The sequence below is a fragment of the Typopeltis vanoorti genome, chromosome 4, assembly GCF_054136105.1.
Source record: "Typopeltis vanoorti isolate ZY-2024b chromosome 4, IOZ_Tvanoo_1.0, whole genome shotgun sequence".
Classification (NCBI taxonomy): domain Eukaryota; kingdom Metazoa; phylum Arthropoda; class Arachnida; order Uropygi; family Thelyphonidae; genus Typopeltis; species Typopeltis vanoorti.
Genome location: NC_143552.1, coordinates 143,386,919 through 143,404,920, shown reverse-complemented (window position 1 = coordinate 143,404,920; position 18,002 = coordinate 143,386,919). Strand labels below are relative to the sequence as shown.

Genomic DNA, 18,002 nt, shown 5'->3' with positions numbered 1-18,002 from the left:
CGACGCGAAGAGTAATGTAACAGCAACACATTTATATTGATGTAACCAATTATTCATGTTATTTATAATTTCTTCTTATTTGATGACAGGGAAACATAAAAAAAATTATATACTGATCTTTTTAAGACATTTATGATTCTCTAAGAATCTATTGGTAAAAACTGCTGGTGGAACATATTTAACCTTCATAAGGGGTTTCCATCTAAAGGTAAGTTAGCCAATCTCATACGGAGGTAATGGATTTTCCTTCCAAAAACTTGGGATTTTTATCTGAAAAACACAAGCAAACCGATGGTGCGAATCCTGATTGAATTTATTTTTATTATCGGAGGATAGTAAACGTAAACTAGCTGACTCGAAAATAGTATAAGATAGCTTATTGCTAACTTAAACACAGGAAAAAAATGACGTCCTTCATAAAAAGACATTCAATACTGATGTTGAGTGCTGTAATGGATAATTATTTCTTCCATAAAGCTGCTATTCAAGTCACCTCATGACATGTTATTTAATTTCGGATGTTCCAGTATATCTGGGGGGGAAAATATATATATACAGTATATATACATATATATTTTACATTTCCGAAATCAGCTTGCACTTCCTATATGTGCATCTTCCAGTAGTTTCAAATCACAGACATTAGGGTTGATGTTCATTAATTTAAGTTATACTGACTTCAAATAAGGAGAAAATACATAATTTCTATTGCAACTTTGGTAAAATAATAAATACTTTCACAGTTTAATATTTACCAGATAACGTTTTCTTAGTTTATTATTATTTATAGGATAACATAAATACACCTTAATTTTATGCAAATATTGTAATTTAAGATGGCATTCACTTTATAACTAGCACAAGATTCCGATCAATCGACCGTGAGATGCGGTGATTGATTCATTCAATTCAATACCCTTGGAGGGTAATGGACAGCAATGTTGTAGCCAATGAAGCTCTAACTGAGGCTCGGCTATTGCTGTTACCCTCCTGCCATGATCAGAGCTTTAATAATAGCTCAATAACATTATCCCTACACTGTCCGCTACAGATAACGGGGAATATGAAAAGCATTCTTGCTTCGCCCCTTTAAGCCAGTCCTTATAAGGACTATAAGGACTAGCACAAATGGGAGGATGGACGATGATTGATTCATTCAGTCCAATACCCTTGGAGGGTAATGGATCGCAATGCTGTAGCCAATGAAGTTCTAACTGAGGCTCGGCTGTTGCTGTTACCCTCCTGCCATGATCAGAGCCTTAATTGCTCAAAAACACTTCATCCCTACACAGTCCTCTACAGATAACGGGGAATATGAAAAGCATTCTTGCTTCGCCCTTTTAAGCCAGTCCTTATAAGGATAAAGAACTAGCACAAAAGATACAAATATTCCCTATATTCTCTCTTATCTACAATCCTTAGCTTCCAAATTTTTTCTAAAGACGTCCACACATCCCAACGATTTGGTTCAACAAGCTGCAGCATACGAGCCAACGGACATATTTAAATATAGAAGACCAAAAACTATATTAGCCTCCTATAGCGATACATAATCTCCATGCCCATTCAGGGCGAGCAAACTGCTCGTAAATTTTACCCTCACTGTAACCACGACAGATAGCGGGGAATATGAAAAGCATTTTGCTTCACCCTTAAAGAATAAATGTCAATTGTCACTAGCACAAAAGATCGGGTCCTTTCTAGGACTTCCAGGGTAACAAATAGCAATGCTGTAGCCAATGAAATTTTAACTGAAGCTCGGCTATTGCCGTTACCCAGCCATTACTAGAGCTTTTTAGCTCAACAACACTCCATCCACACAGATTTTCTTTTCAGATGACGGGATAAAGAGTCAAGGACTCAGTCCATCGCCCAGTTCTTTTAAGAACTAGCACAAAAGGCATTGGACAAAAGTCCTTTTTAAGACTTCCAGGGTATCAAATGCAATGGTGTAGCCAATGAAGTTTTAACTGAGGCCCGGCTATTGCAGTTACCCAGCGCCATGACTTGAGCCTGTAGATCAATAACACCCCATCCACAAAGATTTTCTTCATTCAGATGACGGGATAAAGAGTCAAGAACTCTGTCCATCTCCCAGTTCTTTTAAGAACTAGCACAAGGAGGATGGGATCGACCGTGAGATGCGGTGATTAACATATTCTTGGAGGGGAATGGATGGCAATGCTGTAGCCAATGAAGTTCTAACTGAGGTTCGGCTATTGCTGTTACCCTCCTGCCATGATCAGAGCTTTAATAGCTCAATAACACCTTATCCCTACACTGTTCTCTACAGATAATGGGGAATATGAAAAGCATTCTTGTTTCGCCTCTTTAAGCCAGTCCTTATAAGGACTAGCACAAGAAGAGTTCCAGGGTAACGAATGGCAATGCTGTAGCCAATGATGTTTTAACTGAGGCTTGGCTATTGCCGTTACCCAGCCATGACTAGAGCTTTTTAGCTGAATAACACCCCATCCACACAGATTTTCTTCATTCAGATGACGGGATAAAGAGTCAAGGACTCAGTCCATCTCCCAGTTCTTTTAAGAACGAGCACAATGATACTCATGTGGTGGCCGGGATAAGAATCGCACCAATTGAGTGATCTAGGGATCGTCTTAAATTTTAGAGATTGGCTTTACTTACGTATCACCAATGCAAATCCAAGCATGTCGTAAGAGGTGACTAAATGGACGCTGAGATTCGAGAGTTTGAGTTCTCTCTCTTCAGGTTTTTGCCTTAAGGGAGCAATTTGAGTCTCCGGGGAAGGTGTTTTCCGGCACAGCCGGTGAGGGGCTTTGTCGGGGAATGCTTTTCTTCGGAATTTGAGCGGTTCTGCTCGATGGTGGTGGTAGTGGGTGGAAGGCCATCATTTAGTGGAGCCAACGCTGAGATGGCAGGTCTTTTGGCCACTATTGAGTGGTCTAGGGATCGTCTTAATTTTTAGAGATTGGCTTTACTTACAAGTTTCACCAATGCAAATCGAAGCATGTCGTAAGAGGCGACTAAATGGACGCAGAACGTCGAGAGTTTTGCTCTCTCAGGTTTCTTCCAGGAATTTCGTTCCTGGTGAGGGGGGGGTGCTTAGATTTCAGGAGGGTTGCCTGGGAGTGCATATTTTGAGTCCTCTGGCCAGGTTTGCTGAGGGGCTTTATCGGTGGATGCTTTTACCTGGAATATGAGCGCTGGTGGGGGGGGTCCATCACTGAGTAGAGCCAACGCTGAGTTGGACGATCTTTCGGCCACTATGCAGTGGTCTATGGATCGTCAAAATTTTTACACTTGGCTTTACTTAAGTATTCCCAATGTAGCTCATGCATGTCGTACGAGGCGACTAAAATGGGTACCCTGGGAAGGTAATCGATGGCAATGCTGTAGGAAATAAAGTTCTAACTGAGGTTTGGCTATTGCTGTTACCCTACTGCCATGATCAGAGCTTTATACAGCTCAATAACACCTTATCCTTACACTGTCCTCTACAAATAACAGGGAAGATAAAAAGCATTCTTGCTTCGCCCCTTTAAGCCAGTAATTATAAGGATAAGAACTAGCACAATGCTAAATTTAATATTGTCATTTGTAACTAGAATAATGTTAAATTTAATTTAGTTAAAGATGGTGTTAGTAGTAGTAGGGTAGGCACTAATAACGAGATCAAGATAAGATAAGGAATCATGACGTGATTGGTTGTTCATCTGATGACGTCTTTGTGCGCGTGACATCATGGGTTTAGAACATTTGGAATTTCCCTGTTGATATATGTGTCAATGGTTTCAGTTATTGTGTTTTGGTTCGCGTATGGAATTATGGGTGATGGTAGAGTGACGTGAATGTTTGTTGTTATCAGATGAAGATAAGTGACGTCATTTGTTAGTTGTAAATGACTGACATTATTTTTTTGAATGGAAAGGAATATATATTAGTGGATAAGGAATCGTGTCGTGATTGGTGGGACACTTTTAACCAGATCAAGATAAGATAAGGGATCGTGACATGGATGTGTGCTATTATAGAGTTTGGAATTTCGCTGGGGTCCCGTTTCTGTCAGGGACATCACGTGGTGTGTTGGGTTCACGTAGTGTTTTTTTTTGTGATATTTAGAGATAAGAATCTTGACGTTATGTGTTTGGAAATTTCTGGGGAACATATGTCTCTGTGATATCACATGGTGTTTTGGATTGACTATGGAATTTTGGGCGATGCTTTTGAGATAAGATATCTTAGAATTTTCCCAGGGTGACACTCACATCCGTCATTGTCGTCATGTTTTGTCTTTGGTTGTCTATAGATGGCTGTACTAATTATCCAATACAGTCTGGGGTATTTCTTTCTTGTTAAAGGGTGGGAATGCTTAGAGTAGAGTCGTGATGACGGCAGTGATTAGGCTTTTCTGAATAATTTAATTATATGCTGGTGTCCCTCAAACCCACAATTTTTTTTTACATACCTCACACATATTTTATTCTATATTCATATTCTAAACACTATGGGAATTCTTAGAATATAGTAGAGTCTAGTGGCAGGAGGGTTTAGGATTTTGTGAATAATTAAATTATATGCTGGAGTTCCTCAAACACACACTTTATTTTTTTTTACATAGCTCATACATATTTTATTCTATATTCATATTCTAAAGATGATGGGAATTCTAAGAGTATAGTAGAGTCTAGTGTCCCTAGCGTTTATGCTTTTCTGAATAATTTAATTATATGCTGGTGTCCCTAAAACACACACTTTTTTTTCCATAGCCGATATATATTACATTCATATTCTAAAGACTATGGGAATTCTTTCTAGAAATTCTAATGATAATTTAAATTACTAACAGTCCTTCCAGAATGGCTTTAAAAATGTGAATATTACAAGACTTTTTTTCCATAGCTCATGCATATTTTATTCTATATTCATATTCTAAAGACTATGGGAATTCTTTCTAGAAATTCTAATGAGAATTTAAATTACTTATAGTCTTTCCAGAATGGCACTTCTATAAGCGAATATTCCAAAAAAGATATTCCAAAATAGTTGAATTTTATATCCACAGCACAACACAAACGCTCACAGAGAACAATATTTCTGTAGATAACCAGAAAATGTAGTTGACTATATTTTAGATTTCCACCCGTTTGGTTCTGTTCATTTTCTTGGGGATGACTCATTAATTTCCGGCCTTAGTTTTCGACCTCTATCACATGATGGAACTGTTTGTAATAATCACATCCTGTAATATATGAGTTGCAGTATTGTTCAAAAGGTATCATTTTCCCACGGTTGGATGTTTGTCAAATACTTACATATGACTAAGTGATTAGCATTCACATGATTGTGATGACACATATATCATAAAATTAGTCATTCCTGATTAAGGATTTTATATACACTTATTGTTTTCAAGTAGATGGCTTGTTTGTTTGTTTACAATTTGTGTAGCTAGGAAACTGGAATTTATTTCAAATGAATATTAGCTGTATTATATATATACTTTGTTAATTTCTATGTTACCTTTTATTTGACTGTAATATTATTAACAAATTGTATTTACTGAACCTAACATACAGAAAGTACATAAAGTGAAAAAGACAGTATTTTTTTTCTTATTCTTCTGATTCCACATTTGAGCTGATGTTCATAGTGTATGAATTCCCACTGGTGCTTAAGTATAATTCACGTGATTTTTCTCCATGTGACATTTCAAAACAAGTTGAACTATGGTGTTTACATAGTTCAATTATGTAAAACTCATTTCCGTTTGTCCCAATTGACTCCCCTACCCCACTCCCTAACCCCATCAGTTCCTTATTGTCCCCCTCTCCTCCAGAAGATGTCTGCTCAGGCAAGTGGAGCTCATCATTTCCGGATATCTTTTAGTGATGTAACCTCCAAATGATACTGATAACTTTGGGGGGGGAACCTCCAACTGATAATGATAAATGCAGAGCGAAAAAAAGAGAAAGAAACGCTTCCCTGCAATGTTCCCCCACCCCATACACTAATCCCTCATCCCTCTCTCCACCAGGAAATGTCTGCTCAGCCTAGTGGAGATGAGCAAGCTTCTCATTTGCAGATATCTTTTAGGGATGTCACCTCCAACTGATACTGATAACTTTGGAGGGCAAAAAAATGCATTTTTTTTCCAATAATCACCAAATGAAAATTAACTTTCAGATGGGAGTCACATTGTCAAAAACCACATCATGGCAATTCCACAAGCATGGGAAGAACCTTTGAAGAACAGTGCAAATTTAACAATAAGAAGATTAAGGAACAAAGAAAATAGATTGTATTTTCCACTTTATTTATTTTCTCTTTGTTAGATTCAGTAAATACAATTTGTAAATAATATTTCCCTCAAATAAAATGTGTAAATTTAAATGAACAAATTGGGTGTCATTGATGTGTTATACAAATTTAAGTAAGACCATAACATTTTATTCCTCCTTGTGAAATTTCATGCCACAAACTAACTACAGACTTTTTATGACTCAATGAATTTAAAGTCTTATTTGTTCAAAGCCCTCAAATATTTCAAGAAACTGTCAACTCTTGGAAGCAAAAGGAATAATCGGGTATTAAATTAATAGCCAGAATTTTAGTGGAGAAGATTTCACCTGAAAAGTCACAATACTGTTAGAGTTTGGTTATTTTACAGAGAGACATTAGATATTTTAGACCAACATGTTACTAAAACTCTTAAAAAGATTGCTGTAGAAAAAAGGAATCGATTTTATCGTGTGTAGATAAAATCAAGTGAATCAACATCCATATATCAAACAATACTCGTCATTGGAAGAGAAAATAAAAAAAAAACATTAATGAACTTAATAACCACAACAATTCTTCATTTAAATGATACCAAATGCTGAAAACAATATTTGCATAAATTTCAAAACTTTGAAAGAACTGATGAATTTCTTGTTTGCTGTGATCATAAATATTTATTTGAGGGTAAACATTTTTTTGCCATGAGTTGCCTCAGTGTTACACTCCCTAAAGGGTCAGTTGTAACACTATCCAGGTATTTGCTTATGCTTGGACTCGCCAAACTTTATATATTTACTATATTCGGCATGATACTCTTTAAGTTTCTTATTCAGCTATGAAACAATATGGGATGTAATATCCCTTAACTTAAATAAGTTTATGTCACCAAATTGAAGCCTGTGGCTCTTCATATAATTAATAGTTTATTTGGACACCTTCTTGGCAATTCTCATAGTAGAGTATATGTAAGTTCTGTTTGCTACAAAATTGGTATTGGATCGAGGTGGATCAATCGACCGTGAGATGCGGTGATTGATTCATTCAATCCAATACCCTTGGAGGGTAATGGATGGCAATGCTGTAGCCAATGAAGTTCTAACTGAGGCTCGGCTATTGCTGTTACTCTCCTGCCATGATCAGAGCTTTAATAGCTCAATAACACCTTATCCCTACACTGTCCTCTACAGATAACGGGGAAGATGAAAAGCATTCTTGCTTCGCCCCTTTAAGCCAGTCCTTATAAGGACTATAAGGAAAATTGGTATTTCTAGGTCTACCTACTCACTGATGAGACACCAATGAGGGTGGAAACCGGTGCGGGGAAGATCTGGCTTTGAGAGGCTCCACGTGACGGTAGGTTTTTGCCTGTCTATGAGTGGGGCCACCACTAAGATTATGGCTCTGCTTGGTGGTGGGAATGCTGAGAAGTTCTTCTCAGTGACAGGGTGAATCTGTCATCGAATGGAACATCGCTGAGTTGGGCGATCTTTCGGGATCGTCTTATTTTTAGAGCCCGCTTCACCTATACATAAGGTTGAAACAAGTCTGGATAGTGAACTTCTCTCACTCATAATATAGAACAGTAATACAGCTCCTAAGATCTGGGTTTCACATTATGGGGAAGTATCAAGAATAGTGATCAGAGCTTGCTCCACCATTGCCCTGAGTTGCCTCAGTGTTGCACTCCCTAAAGGGTCAGTTGTAACACTATCCAGGTATTTGCTTACAATATTCGGCATGAAACTCTTTGAGTTTCTTATTTGGCAATGAAACAATATGGGATGTAATATCCCTTAACTTAAATAAGTTTATGTCGCCGAATTGAAGCCTTTGGCTCTTCATATAATTAATAGCGCAAACATTTTTTTCTTTCTTAGTGAGCTAATTTTCATTTGAAATAAGAATAAATAATTACCTATTTGTATTGGAAAGAATACCTAATATAGTAATTGTGTTAAAGTATATATATATAAATATCCCTACTGTGAAATAAATGTCGGGATGAGAGGACAACAGTCATTTGGGACAAACGGAAATGAGTTTTACATAATTGAACTATGTAAGCACCATAGTTCAACTTGTTTTGAAATGTCACACGGAGAAAAATCATGTGAATTATACTTAAGCACCAGTGGGAAATCATAGACTACGAACATCAGCACAAATGTGAAATCAGAAGAAAAAGAAAAAAATACTGTATTTTCCACTTTGTTTAATTTCTGTATGTTAGATTCAGTAAATACAATTTGTTAATAATATTACAGTCAAATAAAAGTTAACATAGAAATTAACAAAGTATATATATTATAGAGCTAATATTCATTTGAAATGAATTCCAGTTTCCTAGCTACACAAATTTAAACAAACAAACAAGCCATCTACTTGAAAACAATAAGTGTATAAAATCCTTAATCAGGAATGACTACTTTTATGATATATGTGTCATCACAATCATGTGAATGCTAATCACTTTGTCATATGTAAGTATTTGACAAACATCCAACCAATTTGAAAATGATACCTTTTAAGCAATACTTCAACTCATGTATTACAGGATGATTAATACAAACAGTTCCATCGTGTGATAGAGGTCGAAAACTAAGACTGGGAATTAATGAGTCATCTCCAAGAAAACGAACTGAACCAAACGGGTTGAAATCTAAAATGTAGTCAACTATATTTTCTGGATATCTACAGAAATATTGTTCTCTGTGAGCGTTTGTGTTGTGCTGTGGATATAAAATTCAACTATTTTGGAATATCTTTTTTGGAATATTCGCATTTAGAAGTACCATTCTGGAAAGTCTATAAGTAATTAAAATTCTCATTAGAATTTCTAGAAAGAATTCCCATAGTCTTTAGAATATGAATATAGAATAAAATATGTAAGAGCTATTGAAAAAAAAGTGGAGGGACACCAGCATATAATTAAATTATTCAGAAATGCATAAACGCTGGCGTCACTAGGCTCTACTATACTCTAAGAATTCCCATAGTCTTTAGAATATGAATATAGAATAAAATATGTATGAGGTATATAAAAAAGTGTGTGTTTGAGGGAAATCAGCATATAATTAATTATTCAGAAAAGCCTAATCACTGCTGCCATCACAACTTTACTCTAAGAATTCCCACCCTTTAACAGGAAAGAAATATCACAAACTGTATAGGAAAATTAGTACAGCCATCTATAGACAACCAAAGACAAAACATGACGACACTGATGGATGTGAGTGTCACGCTGGGAAAATTCCAAGATATCTTATCTTAAAAATATTGCCCACAATTCCATAGGCAAACCAAAACACCATGTGTTCCCCAGAAATTTCCTAACACATAACGTCACGATTCTTATCTCTAAATATCATCCACAATACTACACGTGAACGAACACACCACGTGATGTCCGTGACAGAAGTGGGACCCAAGAGAAATTCCAAACTCCATAATAGCACACATCCATGTCACGATCCCTTATCTTATCTTGATCTGGTTAAAAGTGTGTCCCACCAATCACGACACGGAAGATATATCCACTAATATATCTTCCTTTCCATTCAAAACAATAACGTCAGTTATTTACAACTAACAAATGAAGTCACTTAATTACAACTAACAAATGACGTCACTTATCTTCATATGATAACAACAAACATTCACGTTTGTTTGTTGTTATCATCTATGTTGTTATCATCAAGATTATCCTATCTTGATCTTGATCGGGTTAAAAGTGTCCTGCCAATCACGACACGAATCCTTATCTCTACCATCACCCATAATTCCATACGCGAATCAAAACACAAGAACTGAAACCATTGACACATATACCCCCAGGGAAATTCCAAACATTTCAAACCCATGATATCACACACACACACAATGATGTCATCAGATGAACAACCAATCGCGTCACGATTCCTTATCATATCTTGATCTTGATCTGGTTATTAGTGCCTACCCTACTACTGGTGTTGAAACTTAGATATTGAAAGTTGTATGCGATTCAGAGTGATGACCACTAGTACTTTCGTACTAGATCTAGTACTTTTTATAAATTTTTAGTGTTCTAGTACGTTCACCAACAGATCTGGTACTTTTTCCTTCCGAATAATAATAATAATAATAACAACATGAGAGTTAGACATATGAGTTTAATATTTTTCTCTAATCCCACCTTCCCATATATCACATTCAGTGATTCAAGAATGATTTCTCTTTTTTTCCTATCCCTCTCACTGTTCGCTATTCTTCTCTCCCCCCCCCTCCGATTCCGTATACTCACGCTTTCCGACTGGCATTAGCCAATGAAAATATTTTCTTCGCTGTTCAAACACTTCTCGCGCGTTATAACAAGTCCAGTATTTTATTAACAAAAACTTCTTTTATTGTTCTTCGAAAATATTATTATTTAGATTTTCTTTTTAAACATGGACAACTGGCAAGAAAAACTTTCTAAATTTAAATTTGATTCTAAATCTCAAGGGAAAATGTGTAGTATATCAGTCAGTAAAGTAATAAACGAGCCATTGAAAGTGAAGATATCAATGCCAGCCCTTCCCACTCACAAGAAACCACTTCTGACACAGGTAATTCAGATAGAAGAGAAAGTGATAATAGTTATGATTCAGATTCAGGTTTACAAGGTTCATCTAAAAAGATGAAAAATCATATAAGCAAACATTCAAAGAAGAATGATTGGAGGATCCCATTCTTAAATCCTGGATCAGTTCAGGTAAAAGTAAAGAACACACTGCTTATTGTAAATTTTGTGACATAAGCATTAATGGTAGCAAATATCTATTGATTCTTTATGCAAACACTCCAAAACACTAGCAGAATGTAGAATCTGAAAGAAGCACACTAGGTATAATGTCATTGTTTAAATCCAGTTCCAAATACCAGTCGGAAAAATAAATTTAAGAGGCAGAATTAAGATTATGTGCATATGATGCAGACAGGTCCCTTCCGTACAGGAGTGCAAAGAACCCGGGAGGCACAATTCTAGGAGTTTCTTGAGTTTTTCTTCTTGATGGACCTGTGTATCACTAAGGATTTCTCCATGAGTGCAGGTCACAAAGATGCTTCCAACGATCTAGATCTTGAGCCTCTCTCTTCACATGATTTCACTAATGGCTCTTCTCATCTTGTAGGTGGCCTTTCTGGTTTTCTCTTTATTCTTGGTTACCAGGTCACATATAAAAGATATGTGACCTGCTCATCTCATCCTGCTTTCACATACTGCAGTTACCACATCTTTTATGCCTGATCTCTTTCTTAGTTCCGTGTTTCTAACATGTTCCATTTTGCTGATGTCACAAATCCTACGTTCTATTGCACGCCGAGTTATTCTGAGAGTCTCTTCTTCTTTTTTGTCGTGTTCCATGTTACATTACAGGAGTATGTTTATTTATTATATAAAAATAAGATTTTTTTTTACTATTTGTGTTTTTTCTTTATTTTACTACACATTCCTCTTAATGTGCAGTATAATAAAATGATTCGTAACGTGTTACTGGACTTAGCGATCTTTTAATTTTTAATGGAAGGGGGGGGGCACAAAAATTTTGCACTTCGGCGGCGCAAACCCACGGAACGACCCTGGAACACAATCTGCTTTTGTGGCTTATGGATACTCTTCCAACTCTATTGAAAACAGTTGCTCGTGATAGTGAAATTGCTAAGAAAATACAGTGTTGTGGACGCACTAAATGTAACTATCTTATAAAAATGCAATGAAAATCTGATAAAAAAAAAAAACTACTTTGATGAATGGACTCCTTTTGACAAAAGAAAAATTTAAACATTCATCAGCTACAGATTTTACTGATACAAAATTAATAACGGAAAACTCACGTACAAAGATTATTCAATAGTATAATTTTCGCCTGTGTGTCTCAGGCATCTTCAGTACATTAAGCTCAAAATTAAATAATAACTGACAATTCCAAAAAGCGCCACCTAAGTATCTGGTGTAAGATAACTAAAAAGGTCAATAAATTTCCTAACAAAAAAATGTATACAATAAAAAGTTAGAAAAGATTAGCTGATTTGTAAAGTACTATCTCCCATAAAGGGGATGACGTAACCCATCAGATCTGTTTAAGTTAGGAGAATGAAGTAGAGTTTTCCACATGTTTCTTTATAAAGGCGTTCCATGAGGAACCGACTTTTGTGAAGGACTCTTGTCTTTCTCCAATGAACTCTATGTATAGTGAAGATGGCATGTTCTGCAAGTCCAGACTTTTCAGGTTTAAAGTATTCAATATAAGACTAGTGTTCTTCTAGCCGAATAGAAACATGTGAAACTTTACTTCATTCTCCTAACTTAAACAGATCCGACGGCTTATGTCTATCCCCTTTATGGGAGATAGTACTTTACAAATCAGCTAATCTTTTCTAATTTTTTATTGTATACATTTTTTTTTTGTTAGGATATTTATTGACCTTTTTAGTTATCTTACACCAGCTACTTAGGTGGCGCTTTTTGGAGTTGTCAGTTATTGTTTAATTTGAGCTTAAAATGTACTGAAGATGCCTGTGACACACAGGCGAAAATTATACTATTAAATAATCTTTGTACGTGAGTTTTCCGTTATTAATTTTGTATCGATATGTCTACTCACGGACCTCTTTCCGAACTTACAGATTTTACTATTTCCGAAGAGTTAATTAATTTCGTGATAAAAATAATGAATAAATACTTCCAATGTTTATAATTTGGGTGGGAACTCTATATATGTATATGTAAATAGTATATTAAATAACTGAAAATTTAATATTACATTATTTTAAACACTAAAAATTATATGGTAAATTAATACACATATTAAGTGCTAGAGTTACATTTCTGTTATGATGATTGACAATGCAGCTCTTGGCTCATAGATGACTACAGTGAGGTGAATTTTACCTTTTTTCTTTTTATATTTGTCGTACATGTCTTAATTTAGCGGTTTTACATTGAGTTCATCTATGATAATAAGGTAGTAATATCGTAAAATGCCCCAAATAGAGTGAAACGAAAGCAAATAAAAATTTTGTACTTTTTTTTAGATCTAGTACCTTTTTCCTGCATACGTTAGTACAAAATACTTTCGCTGGGTGGTCACCCTGATGCGATATGATCTATGGTATAATGTTCTTAACACCTGAGTCAACCCAAGCAATACACAACCAACTTCAGTTCACAGGAGTTTATATAATCATCTGCAGTTATGGGCAAACCGATAAGTCGGTCTCACTACGTCTCGAAGAGCATCAACGTGATATATCCTACAAAAGAATCCATGCAAGCGCCCTCTCCAGTCACGTCCTTTTCTCTGCCAACTCTAATTTAGAAGAGCGTCAACACCAGATAGACTGGAATCTTACTACTAATATTTATAAATGCGCTGACGAACTAGAAAGACGCATCTTAGAATCAAAAGAAATAGTTCTGGACCCCTCACACATGAACAGTAATCTAAGCTTACCTGACTCACACAGCGCAGTGATTCAGTTCTGGCGCTCTCGAGATAGTTGCCACTCACTAACGCCTCACGCTAGACCTGTCAGGCGGACGCCAGTTCAAATTTGACTCTTGTTATTCCTAACTTGTTCATATGAGAAGCTTATGTTTTATCTTGCTAATTTTTCCAGTTTTTGTGATAATTTATACACCTGAAGAAGTCGGACGAAACTAGTTGTGTTTTAATTAAAATTTTTATCTGACCTTATCTCGGTGTTCCTAGTCAGTAAAATTATGATTTAAAAATCATAATCAAAACAGTTTGCAAGATTGTGGCAACTGTGTGCCGTACTTTCTTCAACGGATGCCGTTTAAAATTAATGATAGTTTTTCGCCAGCTATGTCTGATTGGCTAACAATGGGCAGTTCAATCTCCACTGGTAGCCAATCAGAGATAACTGTCCCAAGGCTATCACTAATTTAAGCACCCCGCAGTGAAGTAACGGCTAAGCAAGTGCCGCCATCTCGTGGTTTCCAATCCTAACACAATATTTTTAATGTGTGAAATAGTGTAGGTTCTACGGTGATTTTCTTGAGTTTACAGGATGAAACACCCGAATTTCAGGGACATAAAAAAAAAAAACGCTTGCCAGTGCCAGTGTCGACTAACTCAGGAACTGTTCCGAAAAAGACTTACAAAAAATTCCTCTAGTCGGCGACTAGACTTGTCATTAAGTCTATCTTCGGGTGGTTTAGCGCTGAGAAGTGCAAACACCATTTCCACTGAGTTCGCAGACTCTCTTGCTTCCAATACAATAAGTTAAAACAAAGAAACCGTATAACTGACTCTTTAATAATGGAACATCGGATTGAATAAACCGATTTTAAAGACATTGATTGTGAAGTGGATTTTGCAAATTTGAATGTTTTGGAAGTTCGTATTAAAAAAGAAAAGATTATTTTTTCTCCAATGCTTATTAAACTGACCTTCATTAATATTTCATAATATTAATTATTATTTCAACAGTTGTACTTTTGTGGAATTATTATTCCCCCACCCTTGTTATTTAAATTTCTTGCCCGATCTTACGTAATCCTTTGCAATTTTTAAGCGAGCAAGACTACCTACACTTCTCAGCGAACTTTCCAAAACATCAATCGAAAAAAAAAAAAAAACGGGATAGAGAAGCAATATTTTGAATTCTACGAAGTATTTCAAATACCTGGCTTTTGCACGATTCCATCCTTAGTTGGGCAGGTGATAGATGGTCGTAGCCATCAACATATCAGATTAACAGAGTTGTAGGCTGACATCAACGTGCCTCGCTTTCGTCTCAAAATGACACTTCAGAAGCTTCGGGAACTGCCAGTGCAACAATGGTTTTAGGATTGGATGCTCGAGGGGTGTTTTTTTTTTTTTTTTTTTTTTTTGTGTTTGTTTTTATCCCCGAGCAACGCATTTCTATCTACAAAATGTAGGCGAACAGTCAATGGATGATGCTTTACGAAAATCCGGTACTGCTTTCAATGTTTTTAGCAACTGACTTTACTTCAAAATTTGTTTTAAAGCCGTGCTTGGAAAAATAAATAAAAAAAAATGACAAAAAGATATTGGAGATACATTCAAAAACAACATTTATAGAAAGTCTCTGGCTTCCTTTAGAGCTTAAAAAAATTAAGCTCTAAAGGAAGTCAGCTGTCTATATAATTAAATAATAAAATAAAAATTTAAAGAGTTTAGTTATGAACTTTATTATATTCTCCAAAAATAAACTAATAGTATAAAAAAGGATTTCTCCTTAGACACCTTTTCTTATAAAGAATACAAATAAATGATTAAAAATGAAGAATATTAATAAAAAAAAAAAATTGGATTGCAGAGATTAGGTTGGTTGTCCAATCCAATACCCTTGGAGGGTAATGGATGGCAATGCTGTAGCTAATGAAGTTCTAACTGAGGATCGGCTATTGCTGTTACCCTCCTGCCATGATCAGAGCTTTAATAGCTCATTAACACCTTATCCATACACTGTCCTCTACAGATAACGGGGAATATGAAAAGCATTCTTGCTTCGCCCCTTTAAGCCAGTCCTTATAAGGACTAATAAAAATAATTGCTAGTGAGTGATCGACCCACTTGTCGAGAAAAGTCGTTTTTAGGACTTCCAGGGTAATATAATAAATGGCAATGCTGTAGCCAATGAAGTTTTAACTGAGGCTCTGCTATTGCCGTTACGCAGCCATGACTAGAGCTTTTTAGCTCAATAACACCCCATCCACACAGATTTACTTCATTCAGATGACGGGATAAAGAGTCAAGGACTCAGTCCATCGCCCAGTTCTTATAAGAACTATAAGAATAAAAATAATTGGATATGGGAGGTATGAAGTATAATCGACCGTGAGATGCATTGATTAATATACCCTTGGAGGTGGCAATGCTGTAGCCAGTGAAGTTCTAATTCAGGCTCGGCTATTGCCGGTAAATTCCTGCCATGATCAGAGCTTATATAGCCCTATATTACCCCATCCTTACATTCTCTTCTACAGTAACAGAGAATATGAAAAGCATTCCTGCTTCACCCATCTAGCCAAAAAAGAAAGAGAGAAACTAGTATTATTGGGGAAGCAGGAAAATATTAAAAAATAAATTAAAATTCAGGGTTTGTTGATAGTATACGAGATCCTGCGTGGGGATGGAGTCTAAACCGGTGATCTCAATGCCCATTATAAAATGACATGCTTAGTGGAGGTATGAAACTGCTTGGAAAAGTTTCATGTTTGGTCAATAAGGGCAATGTTTCCGAATCTAAAAAACAAATAATATGTAAAAATTATATAAAAGCAATAAAATTAGAAAAAAAAGTCTTAGTTCATACACGGTACTATAGGTTTGCAACATTTAATGGAATGAAGTCATATAAAAAGGGGGAGAGGGAAGAAAAGAAATAATAGAAGAGACAAATCTAGCATTTGAAACAAAATTAACAGGCAAAACTACAGTCAAGATTGTGATCGAATCATAAACTAACTAATAACGCAGTTTGGAAGAAAACCGGTACAATATACTAATTCTATTGCACTTTCTAATATTTTCTTTTCCCATTAAGGGTCACGTTTGTAGGTCCGAGTTATAACAAATGCATTTTTATAAAAAACCTGGAGTATGATCCAGTCTAATCCGGAAGAAATATTTAAGGAAATTCTTTTAGCTGAAAGTAAATATGGCGTTTTCACGAGGAGATAGAAGGATCTTTCCTGCACGAAACCGACAAATAATGGATAGGTTATAATTTCTAGGATTGCACAATGACCTGTTAGTGGCGTGGATATCTACTGCACCTTTACGAATGATCTTCCTCAAATAATGGCACTCTGGCTGGCGTGTTCATGAGTGCGTGCATGCGATTGAGGAAGAGAAAGTGGTTAATCTCATCAGGCCAATCTCTCACTAGCCTAATGAGAGAACATACTAAAAGTTCTTTATGGGCAGAAATGATTTATTGGAGTGTAAGTCATTCAAAACTCAAGAAATTGCTGAATACAAATAGAATCACAAGTATTATAACATAACATGGAGAAGGGCAGATAGATAGATAGATAGATAGATAGAGAGAAAGAGAGAGAGAGAGATCTGTGGCTTTTTGTGATAAAGTTTCCATAAGTTACCCCCCCTTCCCCAAAAAAATAATGAGATTACATAAGACTGTCCAAGTGACTTTAGATTCTGAAAGTAATGAAGTTGAATAATGGAAAGAAGAATAGTTTGGAGGTTAAATATCTTAAAAACCATAATATTAATTTTAATTTATATCATTTTAAAACTGCATGACAGCATCTCCTCTGATGTTAACTTGTGCCTTATTAGGTTAACACCCTGTTAACCCGGTAACACACTCATTCTTCTATGATAACATTGGAAATATACTCCTTAGTCAAAATATTATGCTCACCTGCCTATTAGCGTAGCCCTACTTTGGCAGAGATAATCGCTTGCACTCATGTTGGCATTGAATCCACTAGATCACCGAAGGTGTCCGTGGTATTGGCACTATTCCATATAGAATAACATCCAGGAAGTTAGCGATCGAGCAAGTCACTGGTGACGGCTAGCGGATGCCATGTTTTGTATGATCTCACAAATGTTCGGTGTGATTCAGATCAGGAGAATTAGGCGGTAAGGGAAACACACGAAATGCTTGGATATGCTCTTCAAGCTATACTTGCGAGCCTTGGGAACACAGAGCGCTGTCTTGCTGGAAGAGTCAAGATCCATCGGGCTACATTGTTACCA

General features: G+C 36.0%; 2 protein-coding genes across 2 annotated transcripts in view; one reads left to right on the top strand and one right to left on the bottom strand.

Annotated features, from left to right (window-relative positions):
- LOC150107730 (protein amalgam-like) overlaps positions 1–18,002 on the bottom strand; it is a 347,148-nt gene that overhangs the window by 7,340 nt on the left and 321,806 nt on the right. The gene's annotated exons all lie outside the window — the stretch shown is intronic.
- Positions 10,749–18,002, top strand: part of LOC150107731 (uncharacterized) — a 32,107-nt gene continuing 24,853 nt past the window's right edge. Inside the window, exon 1 of the mRNA XM_090391599.1 lies at positions 10,749–10,847. Coding sequence (XP_090247725.1) covers positions 10,749–10,847 — 99 coding nt within the window. The remainder of the gene's footprint in view (positions 10,848–18,002) is intronic.